The sequence below is a fragment of the Castor canadensis genome, chromosome 10, assembly GCF_047511655.1.
Source record: "Castor canadensis chromosome 10, mCasCan1.hap1v2, whole genome shotgun sequence".
In the NCBI taxonomy this organism is placed as follows: Eukaryota; Metazoa; Chordata; class Mammalia; order Rodentia; family Castoridae; genus Castor; species Castor canadensis.
The window spans coordinates 110,435,496-110,459,385 of NC_133395.1; the positions used below are offsets into that span (position 1 = coordinate 110,435,496).

At 39.2% G+C, this 23,890-nt stretch overlaps 1 protein-coding gene and 1 long non-coding RNA gene across 5 annotated transcripts in view; both read right to left on the minus strand.

Annotated features, from left to right (window-relative positions):
• Nucleotides 1-219: 219 nt before the first annotated feature.
• The window catches only part of Oxnad1 (oxidoreductase NAD binding domain containing 1), a 40,381-nt gene continuing 16,710 nt past the window's right edge, over nt 220-23,890 (minus strand). For 3 of the 4 annotated variants that reach the window (XM_020157534.2, XM_020157532.2, XM_020157531.2), the window contains exons 5-9: nt 17,471-17,577; nt 11,016-11,157; nt 2,698-2,940; nt 1,810-1,918; nt 220-1,202 (exon numbers count right to left, since the gene is read on the minus strand). In XM_020157534.2, coding sequence (XP_020013123.1) covers nt 1,048-1,202; nt 1,810-1,918; nt 2,698-2,940; nt 11,016-11,157; nt 17,471-17,577 — 756 coding nt within the window. In that variant the 3' untranslated portion in view covers nt 220-1,047. The remainder of the gene's footprint in view (nt 1,203-1,809; nt 1,919-2,697; nt 2,941-11,015; nt 11,158-17,470; nt 17,578-23,890) is intronic. The other variant, XM_074043849.1, reaches the window with a different exon arrangement.
• Nucleotides 9,607-10,605, minus strand: LOC141411507 (uncharacterized). The gene is made up of 2 exons (XR_012436309.1): nt 10,481-10,605; nt 9,607-9,756 (listed from the first exon to the last, which is right to left on the minus strand). It is a non-coding gene; the product is annotated as an uncharacterized lncRNA (long non-coding RNA).

A 23,890-nucleotide genomic window follows, 5' to 3' on the forward strand; every position in this document is an offset into this window, starting at 1 on the left:
ACAAAAAATAGAAAAAATACATCTACAATCTGCATTCTAGTATTTCAATCTGCCTAGGATGAGGCACCACCATTCTTTCTATCTACCCTGTGGAATGCCTCCCAACCCCAGACTTAGCAAGGAGTTAAAATGTTGACTGCTTCTTTCAGTCATTCAGTGAGTATGTTATATACCTGCTGGTGCCAGGAACAACCCTGGAAAAGGAAGGAAGTAAAAAGCAGGATTTGGAAGTGGCTTTATATACTGATAATCAATCCTAACCACATTTCCACAGCCACCAGCCCAGCCAGGGAAGGGAGACTCAATAGGGAACACCAATCACCAACACCTTTGTTCCAAACAGGAAGCTGCCTCTCACAGTGGTAAGGCAGGCAGCCAGGACACAGAAAGGGTTCCATTAGAGAAGAAACTAACAATTAGGATACACACGGGATATTCATTACCAAGAAAGCAAACACACTCGATATTCAACTGCCTAAAGTAGTTTTCCTAGCAATTTTCCATTTTCAGATGCAACTTCAATGGTCCAAATAATACTGCAGGCCATGGTAAAAGTAAACTAAGACATTAGAAGAACTTTCAAAATTATTAAGAATGTATTTAAATTAGAAGTTCTTTGAACATAAGATATATGAATTGGTATCAAATAATTTAAAGACAGTCTACAGTTCACACACCAAAAGACACAATTTCCTATGATTAAATGTGAGTACATAATTACTTTTTTCCCTAAGGGCAAAAGACAAATCTATCTGTATTAACCAATTCACAGTACATCCTGAGATAATTAGTTATTAATGAAAGAAAATCAATATAATAAAAAATGGTTTGATCAACTGAAGTCTTTGCAAAAAGTTTATCATTTAAATCTGGTGCTGGTTTTTTTGGTTTTTTTTTTTTTTGTCAACTGGTCAACTAGTTCACAGCCTTAAAATTAAGACGGCTCGAGTCAAGGTAAATCCATTGTGCCACAAATGGTATTAAATATGATCTTTTACTCTCCCAAATGGATCTCACATCTTCTTCTTTTGTGACTTTGCCTGCTATCTACCACCACTTCTCAAAGCAAATGTGTTCATTGGGAACATGGTTGTTTTCCAGTTGCTTGGAGAAAAAGTCTGTCATTGGAGGTGGGCCACAAATATAGAACAAAGTGTCTTTTGAAATGTGATCTCTTATCTCCTTCTCCATTATTCTTCCTTCTACCAAAAAATAAACACCAAATTAAGGCAGATACATTTGTATCAAGAAATGAGGACTACTAACTTAATCTCAGTACCTCTCCAGGTTCCCTAAACCTATGACAAACTAAGAGGGAAGCAAGTAACACTCTTCGGAGGGGCCTACCCACTTTACAGGTATTTACAGTCTTTACAGAAGAGATGCAAAACTACCTCCAGCAAAGTAAAGAAACTGTTTTATAGAAATCCTTCCAACAGGGGAAGACCATGAGTAACTTAAATGACCATCAATGGAAATGGAACCAATTCAGCCAAGTCTGGAATGTAACTTTTTGTATACATTCTATAGTGATGATGCAAAGGCCTACTAAAAATGTCAAAAATACATTGTTATTATGAGCAGTAGGAAACATGCAAATAGTAAGTAACTCCAACTAAATCCTTTCCTTATTTTTCCATGATGAATCATCTCAATTTCCCTGGTAGTGATATTCCCAGCTGGCAACCTCCCAATAATAAAGCATTGAGGCTCAACCGACTTCATGGCCATCAAATGACTTCATGGAGAGGCTCAACTCTCCATGACTCAACTGCATGGAGAGAGTCAAAATATCTTTAGGGGACTCACCCGTGATGTATGGCTTAAGTTCTGTACTGATTTGTGTAGTCTGTTTGGTAACATGCAAACTGCATGCAATCTTCTCAGGAAACTCATTTACTAAATCCAGGATATTTTTCTGGAATGTCAAACATAGTTGGTCACACTACAATTTTAAAAAATCAAAACAGATGTGCACAACCATTGACGCCGAACTTCAACTGCCATTCTGCACACGTCTGTTGCTCTTGTTCTCTACTCAGGGAGATATTGTTTGCAGCCTAGCAGGCCAGAGCATTCAGAGCACAGAGGGCTATTTGGCTTTAATTGAAATCTGAATATGCTAACAAGCATATTACCAACTGTCCGGGAGTTTTTTCTTTTTCCTTTTTCTTAAGCATTGGCAATTTCACAGCAGTTTCACTGACCACTGTTGTGTCTTTTAACTGTTTCTGTTCTTTTGTTCATTCCTGCAGCTGCAAAGCAGTTCTAAGTGAAAGCTTTCTCCATCAGATGTGCTTAGTTTCAACAGATGCAATTCATGGGGGCTTCCTTTACTCAGAAGGGTCCAAACTATTCAGGTTTTACTCACGCCTGTGACACCTGAGCCTCCTGTCTGTCTCTGGAATCTCAGGCCCTGATGACTTTCCTATTCACCCATTTCATTAAGCTCCAGATACCATCTGAGCAAGACCCATCCTATCCTGCTACTTAACTGGGAGCATCCTCAACATTAGCAGTTTTAACTATCCTGGATAAGACATGTTGGTTAACCTTCATCTGACCGTGATTAACCCCTGCCCAGCCTTTTGTGTGAACCTGTGCAGAGAAACCAGAACCTAAAGAAATGTTTCTGGACAAGTAATACCCATCACGAGTCTGTTCACAGCAAACTGTAAACAGACATTCCCTCTTTACCTTAAACAGGAGTTCACTAGTGTTCTTCGCACTGTAGAACAATTTTATTGTTCCAATCTCATATCCACTTCCTTTGTTTGCCCGCTCTCGGTGGAGATCTGCTGAGTGCCGCAGTATGGAAAGCAGAGGGTTAATTCCAACTCCTCCTGCAATCAACACGAGGTTTCTAGGGGCATCTGCAGGCTGAGGGTCAAAGAAGAACTCTCCACCCACTCTCACGGCCACTTCAGAGTCAAGTGTACACTGATGCAGGAAAGAAAAGATTCTTTAGTCCTTTTAGCACAGGTTTTAAGCCAAATTTTCTACTTTAATAAAACCAACTGGGTCTGTCTTATGCATTTTTATCAGTATTGATGACTGTTTTTGCAGCCAACTCTCCATTTTCCCAGGGCACTGTGAACTGATTCCACTTGTCCACTATGTAGACCATTTGCAACTCTACCTCTGTGATCCACACTCCAGAATTGAGAAAGAGATTTGCTTCAGTGACTGTGCCATTTGTTAACTTCTCAGGTGATGAACTGAGCTGATAAAAATGGCAACAAATTCAGGCAAGGGCTAACTCTGCAGTATGGTCCTCTTCATCTGAGTGTCCGCCCATGTTCTAAGGCTGAGAGGTAGGATGAGGCAAATGTCATGACATAGGCTGCCCTGAGATCATCAGGGCTCAGAAGTTTGAGAACCAGGGGCTCCCTCCTGACACTCAGAACTGCCTAGCCACACCAATTTTGCATGCTTATCAGTGTTGCACTTCTCTCTGGAGCAGCCACACAGGTACCAGAGGCTTCACACTAAGGCAGAGTCTCACACAGGTCTACCCAGGTAAATCACCCAGTATTTGGTGAGGTCACTCACACCACGGATACCACCAGAGTTCTCAGTGTGGCGATACTGCCCCTGATGGGGTGTTCTGGAAACTCATGGTGGTGCTTTTTGTTTTCACAATGATGTGAGGAACCCAACTGGCATGTAGAGAGCAAGTGCTAGCTATCTACACATGCTGGATGTCTGCAAGGGCTAGACGACCACAAAATGACCTGGCACTGGCCTCTGCTGAGCTGTTGACTAAATCTTCAGAAAAGTCAGCCACTGTACAAGTATTTACAGCACAGAAATCAGCAAATGATACAAATCAGGATTTTTTAATTCAGAGAGCTGACTTACCAGCATACAAACATCTGCAACAGACAAGACAGTCATGACAATTTCTGAGCGATCTGTGTGGGTCATTTCACATAGGTGAAAGCTAGTTGGTAATAATCTGAGACTAGAGCCTAACTGTGTGAGTAGACTTTTCATTGCTATAAGACATATGTGAGACAACAACTTAAAAGGAATTTATTTTGGCTCCCAGTTTCACAGGTTTTAGTTCATGGTTTCTGGGCTTGGTGAGCACAACATCATGGCAGAAGGGTCTAGAGAAGCAGAATGTTCATCTCATGGAGGCCAGGTAGAACAGAGAGAGAATGCCCGCAGTATCTGGTTTTCTTATTTTTCTCTTTTACTGCATCTGACCCCCAACCTATGGGATGGTGCCTCTTACATTCAGGGGGTCCTCCCCTCTTACTTAATCCCCCCTGGAAATGCTCTCACACACATGTTCACAGGTGTGCTTTACTAACCTCCCAAGCACTTCTCAATCACACACTCATTTCAAAAATAAACTCAAAACCTTTTTTGCACAGATCTAATTTGGTCTGAATTTTCCAGAATGTAACCACTGAATAGATTGAATTAGGTTATGTTCAGAACTTAACCACGTATGTTCCTTGTTCTTTAAGACTACATCCCAGCCAGTGACATGTGTGTCCTTCTGTCACCTGCCAACATACCTGTGTCACGTGCATTTGTAGACCATGTATTTATGGTGATTCTGGGCTTAGGTGTGACCATCTGATGGTTTCATTCTATCTTCTAGTTTTGATATGGCACACATTTATGTATCAAAATACAGATTCTTTGATTATAGGTCACTTTATTTCACCTTTGTATTAGAGCTAGAAAATTATTTTTTATTAATTTTCCATGTTTGTTCCATTAACTATGAATTTCATTTCATGATAGTTCTAGAAAGGGGACATTATTGGATCTGATAATGTTGAAAATTCCTTGTCTTGAAGAACAAAAAAAGTACTGATCTAAGAGTAAAAAAACTGAAGTTTAATCACAGCCCCAAGGAAATTCAGCAAGTCCTTCAGCTTCCCTGAGTTACCATACCTGAAAATGGGTAATAGCACCAGGCTCACCTAACAGAGCTGTTGTGGGCATCAAATGATATACCCTGGGGAGAAAAATCCCTGTTGGTATCAGGCTCTATATGAGAAAGTATTTGAGTCATTATAGCTGCACAGAAGAAAGTGTTGGGTATACCTGCTTCTTTCTTCCCTGTCACTAAAAAAACAGAACTCAAGAATAAAGAAAGCTACATTAAGAGCACAGGTTTGTCTCATTACACATTCCTAGCATAAATCAACTAAACAAACCCTCTCTTAGCAATAATAACATATCACATACTTTTTTGAGGATGAAACCCTTGGCATGAAAACTATGGTACCATACAGGTCAGGTAAGCAGGAAATAAAACTTAAAGATGAACTAAACTTAAGAGAAAAAATCTAAGAAAAAAATGAAAATTACTTGAATTCACAAAATAGGTCCTTTTTAGTAAAGAACTGTTAAATGAATGGAAATCTTTTCTCTGGGGAAAAAATATCTGAGTTTAACTGTTTTAAATATGCAGGAAATTGTTACATGAATGATACTAAGTGGGTTTTCATTTTAACAAAAGAAATTAGCAGCAAGGGAGCACTTGGTTCAGAATAACTAAAATCCAGAGTGACTGCACTGGTTACCAAAGTGCTTTAAAATGCTCCTTCCTTTCAACTCTTGAAAATAGAATCCAAGATACAAGAGGCTCTGCCTGATGATGATGATGGATTTTATCTTCCTGCATCCTCCGCTGTCCCTCTCTCTTGCCTACACACATCTTTCTTTATCCATAATAATCTGACAGCAAAAGAAACTGAGAAATAACCAAAATAATTTTCCCCAATGGCCATCTTTGGTGTGTTTAGTAATGACAATGAAGAAAGCCATTAGCTTATTGTTCTTAGAAACTAGAGTATGTTCAACCCTAAAGTTGGCAAGAAAATGTGCCCCAAGGAAGGGTAATACCCAAGAAGCCTGTCTTCTCCTTAGTGACAAAATAATCGTCAGGAGATCTATCTTCTAATTCGCTGGCATCTGGAAAGAATCCAAAGTCACCTTTCTTTTGTTGATCAATAAAAATTGCCAGGATAACATGAACACAAGACTCAAAGCAATGCACAATATAATATGTAAGTAAGTAAAAGGACAGTACCTTCAATGACATAGCACCATATCAAATTTGATTTTCTACTTGTGAAATAAATAACCTTTCCTCAGCAACTGAAGCTGAGCACACAATAGCTGTCTAGAACCCTTTACCCTGCCAAGAGCTTGAGCCAAAGCCCATAAAATAAAGGAAGACATTTATGGCACTTTATCCCATGTCCCAACAGAGCAGCCTGCTGCCACCCAGACACTCACGTGCCTCCATTGTCCACTCTAATAGCTTAATAAGACAAATCCTCAGGAGAAAAACAGCCACCTGAAAATGGTTCCAAGAAAAATCTGAGTTCATAAAGGCTGTTTGTAACTCCCACTGGGCAGAGTAGAGCAGGCACTACAATTAGGATGTGCACTCAGGCAATGCCACTTGGAGATTTTCTACAGGCTGTAAGAATAAGTTCCTTCATTGAAATGCCAATGAGGCATGAAACCAAGCAGGGAGCGGTGGACCAGGACCAGGTCACGTGGGAGGCTGAGGACAACCACAGGGCAGGGTGTGTGTATGGAGGAGGGGGATGACACTAGGAAGGAGAATGGCTATGAGCACTCTGAATCTGACAAGGGGCACATGGACACCTTGTTGGCACCCCAGAAGCGTACTTTAGACTCATAAGAGCAGCTTAAGATGGTAATGAGTTGAAAACCTACAGAGAATTTAGAAAGGAATGAGGCAGCTGAGATCACAAAAAGGAGACTCAGAGGTGGAAGGATTAAAAATGTGACAGGATACATTTACAGTGGAAATGCCAAGTCCAGCAAGTGCCTGTGGTTATCCTCAACAGACACCAGTTGACATGTACAAGAACATACTACAAAAACGATGCAATTTTCTGCCCCTACAGATTTAAAAAAATTTTTTTTAAATTCTTACTGTGAAACTTTTCACTTTTGGTATACAGCTGTATGAATTTTAACGCATGCATAAACCTATGTAACTACCATAAAAACCAAAATATAGAAAAGTGCCACCATCCCAGAGCCTTTCCCACTACAACCGTCAACCATTAATCTGTTTATAATCATTACTTCTGTCCTCCAGAATGTGATATAAAAGGATTAAAATGTGTGTAACCTTTCAGGACTGGCTTTGACACGGAACATGCCTTTGGGATTCACCCAGGTTGTGTGCATTAACAATCCATCTCTTTTGATTGCTGATCTGCTGTATGAGTGTGTCACAGTTTGTTCATCCATTCACTTGCTGTGGGACATCCAGTTTGTTTCTTGCATGTGATACTTCTGAACAAAACTGCTATTCATTCCTGCTAGGTATTTATGTGAACACAGCCTCCCCTTCTCCAGGATAAATACTCAGGAGTAGCATTGCTGGGTCAGATGGTAAGCGTACATTTAACTTGATATGTTTTCCCTAACAGTTGCACTATTTTGCATTCCTGCCAGCAATATAAGCAATGTATGAGAGTTCTAGTTGCTCCGCATCCTAGTATTGTCCTTAGTTTCAATTTTTGTCATTAATGTGATAAGATAATGTTATGTATCCCACTAAATGTTTGCTTTTTTTTTTCCTTGGCAATACTGAGATTTGAACACAGGGCTATGTACTTGACAGGCAAATACTCTGCCACTTGAGCCATGTCTCCAGCCCTTTATGCTTTAGTATATTTTTTTAGATAAGGCCTTGCATTTTTGTCTGGGTGCCAGCCTCAGACCATCATCCTCCTACCTATACCTCCCAGTAACTGAGATCCCAGCTTGTGTCACCACTGCATAGTCTCTACTGTTTGAGATGGAGCCTCAAACCTCAATTCTTCTGATCTCTGCCTCCCGAGTAGTATTCTGTTTTCAAATCTCACTATGTAGCCCAGGTCCATGATCTTCCGGCTTCTGTCTTCCAAGTGAGGCATGTCCACTTTACTACCAACAGTTTTTAATCTGCGTTTCCCTAGTGGTGAATGACACTGAACAACTTTCATTACTTATTTGCCATCTTTATATTGTTTTCAGGGAAGTATCAATCCAATCCTTTGTCTATTTTATAAAAGTGTGTTGTTTCTCTTCCTTTGTTGACTTTTAAGAGTTCTTTATCTATTCTGGATACAAGTCCTTTGTTGGATCTCTGACTTGAAAATATTTTCTTTCAGTCTATCAGCTATTTTTCAATTCTGGTAACAGACTTTTGCAGATTAAGTCCATTTTTCTTCATTTATGGATCTTGGTTTTGGTGTCATATCTAAGAATTACAACCCACTTTGAGTTAATTTTGACTGTAAAGTATGAAGTTTAGGTTGAAGTTTCTTAATGTAGATGTAAAATTGTTCCAACACTATTTATTGAAAAGGCTTTACCTTCTGTTTTTTTTTTCAGCACCTTTGTCAAAAAATATATGTGTGTGTGTTAATTTTTGTTCTATCTATCTATATTTTGTTCTATTTATCTGTGTGTCCAGCCTTTCACCAATACTATACTATTTTGACTACTATTGCTTTATACTTTAATTTTTTTTTTTTTCTTGTGGTATTGAGGTTTGAACTCAGGGGTTCGAACTGAGGGCTTCATGTTTGTGAGGCAAGTGCTCTACCGCTTGAGCCCTGCCTCCAGCCCTTGTTGCTCGGGTTATTTTTGAGACAGGGTCTCACTTTTTGCCTAGGCCACAATCCTCCTATTTTAAGCTTCCTACTGTTGCTGGGATGATGGGCAAAACATGCCACCACACTTGGCTTTTTTCCACTGAAATGGGGTCTCATAAACATTTTTGCCCTGGTTGGCCTGAAACTATGATCCTCTCAACCTCAGCCTCCTAAGTGGCTAGTATTACAGGTGTGAGCCACCAGCTTTTAACTTTAAATTTGAGTTAATATGAGTCCATATTAACATTATATTTTGGTTGCTGATATAGGGTCTTGCTGTGTAGCCCAAGCTAGCTTTGAACGCTGGTAATTTTTTTTTTAGGGACCAACCATATGCAAGATGTTCCTATACTGGGGATGGGCAAGAGAGTTCCTGAACTAGCAAGTTTTCATAGAACAAAAGCTCTCTTCAACCATACAAGGGTGTGTTACCTCCTACAAACATGGCTTGCTGGTGTGATTCTTTATGTGCCTCGTCTCCTAATGAATTAAACTGCATCTAGGTGGGAATTCTGCAGCTACTAACCTCAACTGTGTTTCCAACCATGTTTTTTTGGAGACAAGGGCTTTAAGTCCCATCCCCCTCATATGTGCATGTTTAGTGCTCTATGAGATCTGCAACCGCTGGTCTCTCTCCTCCACTTGTTCTCATGTGGCTCTGTGACTTTCAAAAAATATACTGGAGTGTGTCTCCAAGTTCTGCTGAGAATAAAGTTAAGAGTTTTTGTTTTCTGTTCTCCGTTGTTGACTCTCAATGATTTCCAGGAAAAGAAGGGGACAATGCTGAGTTTTTGAAGCCATATTTGTACTGGCACATTTCTTTCTGGTAAAGGAGATTAAGGAACTGCCTAGAATGGGAAGAAGGTTGTTGGTAAATATAGAAGACACACTCTGGTAATGAAGAGGATGACAGTGAAAAGTAAGAGTCAAAATGAAGACAATAAGAAACTGATCTGCTCTGAGTTTATTTTTTGTCATCTGAGTTTAGTAGTTAATGACAGGTGGCCTATGTAGGGTTTGTGTTGAGTCCCATGATACAGCATGAGTTATCAGCAGCAGTTAAATCTGGACTCCCTCTCAGAATCCCGTGTGACGAGTCCTTCAATGAAAAGTGGACAGAACATGGACACAAGGTGAGTAGCTATGCTCACCTCTGGGGACCAGCACTATTATGTAACTGTAGATAGTTTTTTCCTAAATACTGGTCAGAATAACTTAATTTCCTTTATTTAGGATGATTATTATAAAATAACCTGATTTATAGATTTGTCATTTACATGACAAACAGGAGACAAGTTTCAAAAATTTGCATAAAATCCAAAACAGTATTCTACTGAATATTTTTTGGTAAAAACAGAACATAGTTCCAAATCCCAGGCATTCTGAGTCAAACATAATACATCAAAAATATTCTGCAGGACTGGGAAGCAGCTCAAGTGCTAGAGTGTTTGCCGAGTAAGCAGGAGGCTGAAGCGAGCTTTCTCTCGCTCCGTTACTGCTGAACCTAACTGGGGGTGATGGGAGATGCAGAAAGGACAAGTGATAGACAGACATTCATAAAGTTGGGGCCAGGTGTGCTGGACACTTGGATGGAGACACACAACAGCCTCATTGCTTCTTTTCTCTATTATCCTCTTCATTTACTTTGCTTCTCTTCTATTCTTTAAGGCCTTACTCCTTTACAATTCTTTAAAACCTTGCTTCTAAAGTCTTCTTTTCTGTTCTTTAAAGTCTGTTTCTTTAGACTCCCACTGTCCCATGTTTTCTTTTATCTCTCTTAAAGTCTTGGCCCTTAGACTTGCACTGTCCCATGTTCTCCTTACCTTTTTCTTTAGCATAGTTTTTGTAAAGCCGATGTATAAAGTTCTCAGTGCAGAAAGCTGCTCTGGTGGAGACACAGCAGCCAGCATCAGCAGCAGCCAATCAAAATCTGCCATCAAAAAGCCTCAAGTCCTCCTTTAGCGAGTCTTTTATATACAGTGGTAAACAAGGAGGTGGAGCAACAGTTCTCTGGGAGGGGCGTGACATTGTGACAAGAGAAACCTGTGTTCCTGCTTCTCTGAACGTAAACAACTTAGGAAAAGCAGCTGAGCTGCATTTTGTCTGAGCTGGGGCTGTGCCAAACTCAGCCTGTCATTGAGCACAACTGTGCTTATGTAGGCTTCTCATAATCTGCTCCCAACAGGAGGCCCTGGATTCAATCCCCAGTACCACAGGGAAAAAAGAAAAGTTCTGCTCTTCTACCCTCTCTGCATGATTATGTATTCTATATACTCAATACCAAGTGTTTTAAGATGGACACAAATTTTATGGGAGGCAGATGCCCAGATCACCAAACTGAAAACCGAAATTGCTTACCTTATTGTGAATCCAGAGAGCAGGGGGGTGGTTTGCATATTTCACTGCCAATTCTATCATTCTGTCTTGTTCTAGCAGTCTGGGACTGGAGCATATGGAAAAGCCACCAACCACAGAGACTCCTGGGATAAAGAAATCAATCCTAAAAAAAAAGGTAAATAAATGATTACTGTTGAAGCAATTTTAAGGCAAACAAAATTGACAAAAGTTTAGTTAAACTAAGAAAAAAAGAAAAGATTACTAAATTAAGAATAAAAAGTAATTAAGAACCTTGTAAAAATAAAAAGAATTAGAAAGGAATTTTATGAACTGGGTAACAAAATTTAATTTAGATGAAATGCACATATTCCAAAAAAGACATACACTAACCAATATGACTCAAGAAGAAACAGAAAATCTAAGCATACCTGCAAGAAGTCAAAGGATTGAATTAGTATTTTTAAAACTCCCAGAAAGAAAAGTTCAGTGCAGATGGCATCACTGGTGAATGCTATTAAATACTTAAAGAGGAATTAATACCAATCCTTTACAAACTCTTACAAAAACAGAGAAGAACACACTGTTGCTCATTCTATGAAGCCATTACTCTATACTGATACCCAAACCAGACAGAAACTGGGAGGAAACTACAGACCAATATCCCTTCTGATAAAGGCACAAAAACTCCAGGAATAAAGATGGTTTAAATGTGAAAATCAATCAGTGTAATAACATTTAGAAAAAAAGACAAAACTTATATGGTCACCTTACTAGATGCACAAAAGACATTTGATAAAATACAACTAATGCTGCAACACTTTTCATAATAAAAACACTCAAACTAGGAAAAAAATGAGAATTTCCTCACACCAATAAGGGGCATCTACAAAAGACCCAAAGCTAACATCATACTTAATGGTAGAAGGCTAAAAGATATCTCCCAAAGAACAGGAACAAGACAAGGATGTCCACTCCTACCACTTCTGCTCAACGTTGTACTAGTTCTAGCTAAGGAAAATACGCAAAAGAATGAAATAAAAAGCATTCAGATCAGAGAGGAGGAAGTTGCAGCTGGCATAATCTCATATATAGAAAACTCAAAGGGATGATGAGCATAGTGGTACATGCCTATAATCTTAGCACTCATGAAAATGAAGCAGAAGAATCACAAGTTCGAGGCTAGCTTGGGCTACATAGTGAAAAAGAAAGAAAAAAAGGAAAAAAAAAAAAGAAAGATAATCCAAAGGAATAATACACAGATTCAAATGAGGTTGCAGGACACAAGATTAGTAAACAAAAGTCAACTATTTCTATGTACTAGCAGTGACAAATCCAGATGTAAAATTTAGAAAAATTCAATTTTCTATAATAGTACAAAAATAAAATAATTGGGAATAAATTTAACAAAAGAACTATAAGGCTTATACACAGAAAACTATAAAACATTGTTGAAAAATTAAAGATCTAAATAAATGGAAGGATATCCCATGTTCATAGAGTAGAACACTTAATATTGTTAAGATGGCAATACTCCTCAAATTTATCTACAGATTCAATACAAAATCTACCAAAGAGATACTGCTGGTCTCTTTGTAGAAACTGGGAATTGATATTTATATGGAAACTCAAGGTATCCAGAATCATCAAAACAAACTTGAAAAAGAAAAAATTTGAAGGGCTCATACCTTCTCATTCCAAAAGTTACTACAAAGCTAGAGTATATGAAGATCTGGTTGAGGATGGACATAGATCAATAGAAAAGAAAAAGAGCCCAGAAATAAGCCCTTAAATTTGTGGTCAATTGATTTTTGACAAAAGTGCCAAGACAATTCAATAGAAAATAGTCTACTCACCAAACAACACTAGGAAAACTGGATAACTACATGCAAAACAATGAAGTTTGGGACTCCCAGCTCACACCATATACAAAAACTAAGTAAAAATGGAACACAGGCTTACGTATAAGAGCCAAAATAATAATTCTTAGAAAGCACAGAATAGATGGTAATGGTTTTTTAGCTATGACACCAAACCATAAAAATGAGAGAGAGAATCAGACTCCATTAAAATTAAAAACTGTACTACAAATGAGATCATTAAGAAAGTTGAAAGACGATGCACACAATATAATATTTTCAAATGATATTATTAAAGAACTTGTACTCCCAGATTATATGAAGAAGTACAATTCAACGATAAAAGACAACTCAAATTTTAAAATGAGTTTTAATTAAGAATGTATATATATGGCAAATAAGCATGAAGACATGTCCAACATCGTTAGTCACTAGGGAAATGTAGGTCAAATCCACAATAAGTTACTACTTCACACCCAAAAGGATGGCTATGATCAAAAAGACAAACAAGTATTAGTCAGGATCTGGTGAAATCAGAACCCTTATACATTACTAGTGGGAATGTCAAATGGTACAGCCACTGTAGCAAACAGTTTGGCAGTACACAAAAATATTAAGAGTTATCATATGGCCCAACAATTCCACTTCTAGGTTTATACCCAAAAGAAATGAAAATATATGTCCATCAAAAACTTGAAAACAAATGTTCATAGCAGCATCATTCATAATAGCCCCAATGTAGAAATAATCTAAATGTCTATTAACTAATGAACAGATAAAAACTTATATTATATCCACCGATGGAATGAAATACTACTGATACATGCTATAAGACAGATGAACTGTGAAATCATGTTATGTGAAAACAGTTAGAAAAAGAAGTCACAAAAAGATCACAGAATGTGTGACTGCATTTACATGAAATGTTCCAAACGGGCAAATTTATACAGACAGAAAGTAGATAAATAATTGTCTTTGGAGAAAGAAGGACGGGGAATGAATGGTAATTGCTACAAGGTTTCTTTCTGGGATAGTGAAAATGCCATAAAATTTGATTATGCGTTGGCTGCTCAACTCTGTTAGTACACCAAAACCCAGTGAACTGTATACTCAGTGAATTTTATATGTAAACTATACATATAAATTTAAAAAATTTGAAACAGGGTGTAAATAAGTAGCTAAGGCTGTCCTTAAACTCACTACATGGTCCAAAGCTGGCCTCAAACTCCTCTGGAGAGCTAGGATGATAGGCATGAGCCACCATACCTGCCTGTAAAATGGTGTTTTAAAAGACAACAAAAACTCACTGGTTTTTGCTAAACTTTAATAGGCTAACATGATCTTCTAGTTCCTAAAGACTTTTGTTTCCTTTTAACTAAATTCTTACAACCTAAAATCCTTATGATCCTTCCTTGACATAACCCTATGTCACAGAAACCCCCTTTTTTGGTGGGAATTATAAAATGCAACAAATCTAGTCACATACAAAGAAAAGAACATGGCACTAAAAACAACAACAACAAAAAAACCCCAAAAACCTCTCATCCCTATGTCTAGGAAACTTAAACATCCATTCTAGGTATTTCCTCTGCCATCAAAGAGCAAAAACTATTCTGTTGTTTTCCTACATGCAGGCTTATATGAAAAGCACAAGATGCTCTATACTGGTTTCATCTATGACCTTAAAACATATTTTCCTCTAATCTCTGACCTTAAAAATTCACCAAAACTAGCTCTGGATTGGAAGTGCTTCAGAAAAGGTCTCTAGCCTGTTTACCTATTTTCATTTGCCTCTTTTCCATGAACACTTTAACTTCCCTCTCATTTCAGACAACGTAAAAATTTAAGACTAGTCAAAATTATTAACACAATCACTATGTGCTATCTGTGTTCCTAGTACTCTCCACTATTTTCATGTTTAATAAATTCATCTATGAGCTACTTTTGCTGCTTCATTTCCTGAACTATAGCGCCCTCTGCTGCTCGATGCTGATAAAGACCTTTTTCTTGAGTGAAAAGAACTTTATTCTAATCTGGAAAGCTACCTTCAGAAAAAAAGGTCTCCTTCATTAAAATATACAGAAGTCAAATTATATTAAAAGATCCATACGAGTGGGGATTAAAAAGATATGCACAATATACATTTCATAAAACATCTGTCCAAGAAAGAATCAAGTTTTAAACTTCAACCTTTTAAGAACAACCTTGGAGCCAAGAACTGAGGCACCTGCTGTATAGATGCATGACGAAGGAGTCCGGGAATGTAGTGCATCAGCACATCAGTGTCCAGCTCTGTACCAGGTGTCCAGGTCCTGTCCACAGAGGCGGCCCCAACACCCAGCACAGTGGGCATGAAAACTGTGCCAACTGAACGTGAGATCCTGAACTCTTTATACTGTGCTACAGCACTCAGAGCTCATTCACTGTGCAAATGCCAGAGAGCACCTGCCTACCATGGACAGCACCGTGGGAGGTACTGACATCATGGATGCCTTGCTTCCTGCCCTCAATAAATCCATTTTAATGGGAGGAAATCTTTATTTTAATAAATTCTATTGTTTATTAATATAATTTAAATTATTTTAAATAATAACTTAAAGGAGGAAACAGTCAACTCTACGAGAAGTGGAAGAATTAAGACTTCACAGAGATGTCGCTTAAAAAAAACACAGGGTGATGGAGGAGGGAGTATAAGTGAAGAGCCAGGAATGCAACACTTTCAGTGTGTGATCCTTGTGATCCTTTACCTCTAGCAGCTCTCCACTCACAATCCTAATTACACGGACTTCCTGGCATCCACCTCCCAACTCCCTCTTGCTTCACCCTCTTCAAAGCTGCTGATCTAAGAGAACCTGGAGCATAAGGCAAGAGCAAGACACGGGGGACATCACCAACCTAAACAAAATGGCCATCCTGTAAACTATATGGTAAAATATCAAAAAGGAACTCAGAAGGGCTGGGATATAGCTCAGTGGTAGAGCACTTGCCTAGCAAGCATGAGGTCCTGGGTTCAATCCCAGCATCAAAAAAGAAAAGACCAAAAACAGAAAAAAAGGAACTCAGAACCCTCAAAGCCATACAATAAATCAGTAGTAAGAGTACAATCTTTTTAAAGGGCCCAGGGCCCAGGAACAATGCTGATCCATACTGGCAGGGGAAGTGTTACCTCTAATCACCCCTACCCTGAAGCAAGAGTTTGTTAGGCACACACTAAAATGAGTCCTAACATCAGTGAAAGGACATATTCACTTACTGGGACAGGAGACATCACATGCTTTTATCTTGAGAATCACTGTGCACCACTAGGAAACAATGACATTGTTCTCATCAGGCCACCGCAATGCTAATATACTCACAGGCATACCATGGTACCTTTTCTGCCCAGGGAACTGGGGTCTGAATCTGGGAGGAATTCCGAGTTGAAGGCACAGAGACAATGCTACACATAGGACATAAACACTTCCATACAAGGGAAATACAGAAAAACAGATCATTACAATTAAAGTTTCCACTTCTGAACGTAGTAACTGCTACACCATTTTTGAAGGGTAAATGTGTTGCCCACCCCCTAAAACTGCCAAAATGCATTTAATGTGTATCACCGAACATGTGCAAAGATTGCAGTAAATTGCTTCACAAACGCAAATTATTGCAATCAGCATCTTGTTTTCTAGTTCTAAATTCAAAGGCAAACTATTAACACAAGACTGCTAACTCTTGCTATTATCACACAGCCTCCTTCAAACAAAACCACATTTCCAGATGGACTGCCAAAATTAGTCAAGTGACTCCTAAGAAATACTATCAAGACTGACATGCCAGAAATTCATTTAGGAATGAATGCTTTGTTTAAATAAAAGCCACACACACCCAAACACACCTTTCCTAGGGAAATGAAAGTCGTTTTATTTACAATTCGACTGGAGTTGCAGCTCTGAGAGGCCACTGGGAGGAACAGTGGGACAGCTGTGCTGTTAGCCTGTCAGCATACTGATTAGTCCTCACAGTAGAAAGGGACGCACTTAGGATTTTGTGGGGGAAGGGCAGGGGAAGCTGACCGGGGAATCCTGATAATTTATTGAGCAAAATATTTCAACTCAAGGCAGACAAGGTATGAGTGATACAGGAATTCAGTTGAGAGGATGGTCAGCCCTGTAATAACGTATCAGGTTGCTATTCTTTGAGACTGCTTTGTCTACTGTCTTACACATAAAGAAGACTAATTTTTAGAAGCACACGAATCCCCAGCAACACATAACTCAAGCAGATTAGATTATTGCAGTGCATTCCATTAGCAAGCCTTCCTGCAGAACGCAATTATCAGAGCTGTTGGTTCCATGGACCAGAACTAGCTGCTTTCTTTGAAGCCTGAAAACTCAAAAGAATTTTCATGTATGACTAAGAGAGGGCCACAGGCTCAAAGCAAAGTGGGCTCAGGCCAAGGAAGGAATCAGATTCTCCATGCCAAAAAAGGCTCACCATGAATGGAAATGACCTCGAATTCTTCTCCCTCAGGGGGAACAGCTAGCCCAGAAGTTCTTTCCAGAAAAAAATTAAATTCCTCCTATCTGATGGCACCTACTTAAATATACACCCTTGGAAAAAAGAAATGCTACTTACCACTGGCCAGCTTTAAAGGAAAAATCTTTATCAGCAACAAGCAAGCGGAGACTCTTCACTGATGGCGACTCGTCGGCAACTCCACACACCTTAGCTGCTGCCACAACCTAAACAGAGGTGAACTAGGGCTCAGGTTACTGTGTACATCAGGGACACATGATGCCTTCTGGGAACTCTAAGGTTTTTTGAAATGTACAAATATGTGGTTTTTGAAAATTTCCAAATAAGGGAAAGCATATTTTGCTTTGGTTCTATCCACCATGAGGTGAAAAAAATTAGCTGCTTCTTGAAAGACCTTCTATAATACTAATCTTACACTGCATTTTTTTAAAAAAAATCATCTCTTACAGGGTATTGTTTAAAAAGCATTTATATGATGTGCGCCTGTCCCATGTGCCATACCCTTGGTTATACTCCCTGGGAAGAGATGGGAGTAGGGGGACAGCCTGTAAGCAGCCCTGCCTGGCACTTAAAATTCTCCACCCGTACTAGGCAAAGTGAGGCCCACTTTTACTGAGAACGTAAGGAGTCCATTACAAGCTAATTGCAGAAATTAAAAGTAGCACCTAGAATCTTTTTAAAAGCAGTACTACAGAATAGAAAAACTGGGTTTGTACTTACATCTTGGCTTTTTATTAATTTTTTCTAACTTATTTATATATAAATAGTTTGCAATCTTAAAACAAGAACAACAAACTCTCCTCACGGAGTTTGAGAAGCTCTGCTCTAATGACAGATCTGCTTTCTGGAATTACTCAGTGAAGTGCTGCCCATGTCTCAGCACCTCTCAAATTCAAAATGTCTCTGCTTTCTTCATTCTTTCCTCTGCTTTGTGTTTCTCTTCCTCCCCCAAACCTAGGACATCTTCATAAGAGACAAAGAAAGAGATGACTTTTTCCTCAAAATTCTCTTCCTGTTCAACTCCATCTGTGAGAGCAAATGGAACCAGGAGCAGACCTCTCCCTGGAGGGCCACCTTCACAGCTCCACTAAAGGAGACTCTGGAAATCTGTCAAGGTCAATAACCTTCCCACCCTAATGCTAGCTTACTCTGGTCCTTTGCTCCAATAAGACTACTAGGGCTAAATGGGAGACCATTTTCAAAAATCCACAGGAAGGTTCTCATGATAGATGCTGGTCTCCCTCACCACTTTAAAGTATCTCTGAAGTTATCTTTTTCCTGCAAAATCCCTTCCCTCCCTCTTTCTCTGCATTATTGCCAACCCTCTCTTCCTTCTCTCTTGAAGAATAAATAGCGCAAGTGGATGATTTTCCTTGGATAGCTTTCTACCTGCACTTTTATTATTACTGTTATTATTTATTTTCAAGATAGTCTCATTATGTAGCTCAGTCTGGCCTGGAACTTACTATGTAGTCCAGGCTGGCCTTGAACCCACGATCCCCCTACCCTAGCCTCTCCAATGCTGGGATTACAGTCATGGACCACCACATCCAGCCTACCAGCACTCTTTCTCCATCACAGGCTCAGACCTACACTCCTTGTGAGTAATAATAGTCAATGCCCAAGGATCCTTTACTTCAGACAGATACCAGATGCTGGGTTAAATAGTTTATGTCATTCAGATGGTATGAAATTCTGGTGGTGGTGGAAAGCAGCTGACTGTTCAGGGTTCTATGAGGGTAGGGGCAGCCGACTCCATCTCTGCACCCCAGTTCCTCAATTCCATGTGTCACACTCAGGTGTCCAGAACTGGGCAAGAACGTGGTGGACTTACCATCTTTCATACCATCTACCCCTCTGAAACAAACTGGACCATCAGCAACCATAAGCCCTCTCCTTCACAATCAATTTTCCTCTCTCTAGTACCTTCCTGTTTCATCAGATATGCCACTGGCACATCCTAAGCAATCCAGCTACTAAATAAAGCAGCAGAAATGACTGCTAGCAGCATGGTATTTAATCTTGGTGCTATCATTTCCCAACTGTGTGACTCAGAGCAAGTTACCTAGCCAGCTCAGCTATGAATTGAGAACAATAACGCCTATGCCTCATAGGGTTGTTGAGAAGACTAAATGAGATAATACAGGCAAAAGCACTTATAATACTGCTGGCCATAGTAGGTACTTATTAAGTGTTTGTTATAATATACCTATTGCACTAATTATTAGAAATCATTCATATTTGTTCTATGTTACATATTACACCCTACTCACTTATTAATATATGCCACCACAGCAGTGCTGCCGCACAGTATCTTGCCCACTGAGAACGGCACACGCCAGGGGAGGCCGCACACACAGATGACAGGAACTATGCAGTGTGTTGGCCTTGTGCTACTTGTACATCCTACCCCACTCATTATTTTGCAAGTGCAAACTTAAAAACCCTACCGCCTTTAAGATGCTTTAGAAATCTTGCCTCCCATCCCTTCCTTTAATTGAGATGATTAGCTCTTCCTTAGCCTACAGGATCTTTCACTTTCCCTGATAGTCTTCTTAACCACAAGTAACCCGGCTTCAGCTCTCCTGCATCTTGTTCTTCCCAGGCTGCTCAACGTCTTCCTAAAAAGCTACACTCAAAACTCCCTGAAAATCAGGGAGTTTCAGTTCCTCCCCTCCCTGATCTCTATGCTTCAGGATGGGAAGTCTCTCTACCCTAGTCCTTCTTTACCATTCCTTTTCCCACTTTCATAATGAGAGATTTCCCTAAACTGTCTGAGGCCCTAAATCACTCCCAGGCCTCCACTGCCTACTGACCACTCATCAGTCTTTCTGCCATCACAGGTTCAGACCTACACTCCCTGTGGGTAATAACAGTCAATGCCCAAGGATCCTTTACTTCAGACAGATACCAGATGCTGGGTTAAATATTTTATGTCATTCAGATGGTATGAAAGATGGTAAATCCACCACATTCTTGCCCTGTTCTGGACACCTGAGTGTGACACCTGGAATTGGGAAACTGGTGTGCAGAGATGGAGATGGCTGCCCCTACCCTCATAGAACCCTGAACAATCAGCTGCTTTCCACCACCACCAGGATTTCAATTCTGGACCCCTCGTGAACTCAAAATGGTCAAATCCATTTTCAGTGGTTATACAAACACAAACTTTGACTCTAGCCTTTTGTATCTAATGCAGCCAAATTCCATGAATTCAGCTCATTTTTTACTTCCCTTGCCCCACCCCATCTCAGCTGAGAATTTCTTTCTTTTCACTTTAATTCCTATCTTGAATTTCTTCTTGTATCTCTCAAAACAGTCAATGGGTGAATATTGTTAATGTTCCAACCTAAGTTATTCCCTAGCACAAACACCTTCAAGGGCTCTCTACTACTCAACAACGACAAAAAGCTAAATGGCTTTGTAATTCATATACTAGCTTGAGTTCCTCCTGGATCCATGTTAGTGATTTTACAGCCAAAGTGGACAACCAACTGGTCTCCAAAGGCACCTAACACCTGCCCCACCTCCCAAATTGTATGTGCCATGCTCTCCCCATTCTATCACTCCTAATTTTTCAAGCCCTGCTCAAATGCTCCCTTTGCCTGAGGTCTTCCCTCTTCCATTCTCTCAACTCTACCAATATAATGCACTTTCTTTTTGTATTGAACACGTCAATGTAAATTATAAAAACGGGTCTTTCCACCATATAGACTACTAGCCTCCTATGATCAGGTATGGGATGGAATACATAGACAGGTATTCTATGTAATCAGCTCTTGGATCAAGCACAGGGCCCTGTAGTGCTCAGTAAGCATCTACAGAATGAAAATTCTTAACTGAAAGTCATTGAAAATTGGTTTCCAAACAGAGGCAGTGGAAATTCAGGAACTTTTTATTGCTTAAAGTAAGGTGGGGTGGGGGGTGGGGGTACACCAGAGAAAATCCAGTTTTCTTTTAAAAAATACGGGAGAGGTCAGAGGGATTTCTTCAGTAGAACTGGTGTCTTCCTCTGTTGGTCATTTAGTCTATTATTTCAAAGACAAGTAATTAGAATTATCATAGGTCCATTACTTTTTTTTTCTGTAGTACTAGGTTATTGCACCATGTGTTCTACCACCTGAACCACACCCCCAGCCCTTTTGTTTATATTTTGTTTTTGAAATGGGGCTTGCCTGAGCTGGCCTGGAACTCACAATCTTCCTGCCTCATCTCCCTGGTAGCTGGGATTAGAGTTGTGCGTCACCAGGCCCAGCTTCTCTATTAGCTTATTACCCTCCTTTTTTATGTTATAAAAAAGAAATGCTGGGGGAGGGAGGATAAAGGAGAATGATGGATGGGGTGAATTCAACCATGATATATTGTAAGAACTTTTGTAAATGTCACAACCCCCCAGTACAACAATAAAAAAAAATTTAGTATTTAAGTTTTCCCCATTAAAAAAAAAAAGATTTGCTATTTTAAAAACATTCATTGTTTTCTTTTAGTTTAATAACTTGTGAAAATACAGACAAATGCTAGATTATTTAATTTCTAACAGGTTAACTGGCATCTGTTGGATTCAGTTACAAAACTAGCTCTGTATAAGCTTTAAATGCATCTAGAAGAGTCACCTGGCCACAATCCTACAGGGGAGAGAATTTTATCTGAAACACATAAGAATGCGTTACAATCAAATGCTAAACTATGTGAAATGAAATCATTAATCTAAGTACAAAATTTAATAAGGGGAAAAGTTACACTTTCTATTTTCATTTGGATAATGACTATGACCAAAATATTTTCCCAGATGTATTATATCTTTGGTGTTAAATAGCTACATACCTATTATTATTCATCCTAATAGTCTGGACAGAACTGCTATAATTGGAACACAATTCATGACTTTTAAAGACATGCCTCTCTCTTACTGCTTTATTTCATGTAATTAGTGCAAATATCACATAGTATACAGAGTTCTAGCCAGGTGGATTTAAAACAGTGAAATCTTTTTTTCATTGTTGAAAATTTTGAAGCTAGTTCATATAATAAGGATCTATAATTGTAGTCTTTGTTATATGCCATTTTTTTTTTACTTTTACTGAATAAGTAAAACACAATGGAGAAACTATGTGTTTTAACATTGTATTTGCTCTTAGAGTTAATGGATCAAAAGATTTCCCCAACGAAAACCTCAACTAGCCATGTCCTAAGTTAAAACACATGGCAGGAAATGAAGTTTTCTATAAAATAACATTTAGACTTCTACTGTTCAATAAAATAACAATACATTTGCCAACTTTTACTGGTACACATTTTTAATCCTTTGACTTAGTCAGCATCTAAAAGGAAATCCCATCACATTTACTTAAAAAGCTGATTTTATACGGATATTTTGATGGTATTGCTGATGCAGAAGTCTCTGTACAAGAAGGAAACAGATCTTTGGAAACCTGACTAGCTTCCCCTGTGTTCATTTTATGTTTATTCATCTTATGGTTAAAATTTTAGGCAAAGCAAGGATTAGAGATAATCTAAACCAAAAATAGGGTTAGGACTCAAGAGAATTTTAGAGTTGAAGGAAACTATTATTGAGAATAGTATGTCACTTTATAATGAGGACACCAAAACCTAGGAAAATTATTTAAATGATAGCAGAATCCCAATCTGACATATAGGAACCTGATTAAAAGAAGTCAATTTCTCTCAAGTGATTTATTTACAAAGAAAGACCACATGAGCTGCTGAGGCAGGAAGATCAGTTCAAAGCCAACCTGGACTAGGGAGGAAAAGTAAAAAAGAAAGACAGACTACAACACTCTCTGTCAACCATACAATTTTACATAAGTGGCTGATGCTGGTCAACACTGCACCCTGGCACAACAGATGTACTTACCTTACTCCTCCCAAAGACTACCTGTCTACCTGGTCTGGCCCTCTCAGGCTTCACTCAAGCAACTGTCCTCTCTCCTGCATTACCCCCTGCCCTCTCCTCTATACCAGAACATGTGAGAATGCTAGGATTTCCCATCTCAGATAATAACAGCAGCAGCAAATGCCTGCAGACAGTGTTTACCATCAGCCAGGCACTTCAAATGCATTAGTCCATTTAATCTTCACAATGACCCGGAGAGGCAGCCATTATCATTCCCACTTTATCCAGGAGAAAACTGAGATCCCACAGCTACTTAGTGGCAAAAACAGAGATTTGAATCCAACACTACATTTTACTGCTTCTCAAAATACACAAAAACAAGCCTCTCCTTTCATCCAGCTGTCATCCCATTTCTCTGCTCCCATTAGTATCAGAACTTTTCAAGAGTTATATATGGTTCTGTCTCTACTTCTTTTTTTTTGAGGCCCAGGCTGGCCTCAAGTACTGGAATCTGCCTCCACTTTCTTATCTCTCATTCTCTCTCCAACCCAACAGTTGGGCTTCCACTCTTCAGAAGTATACGACAGCCACATTCTGGTCACCCACTGCACGTTCTGGTTAATCCAGTGGTTAATCCAGTGTCTAGCGCTGGCAGAGCTGGACAC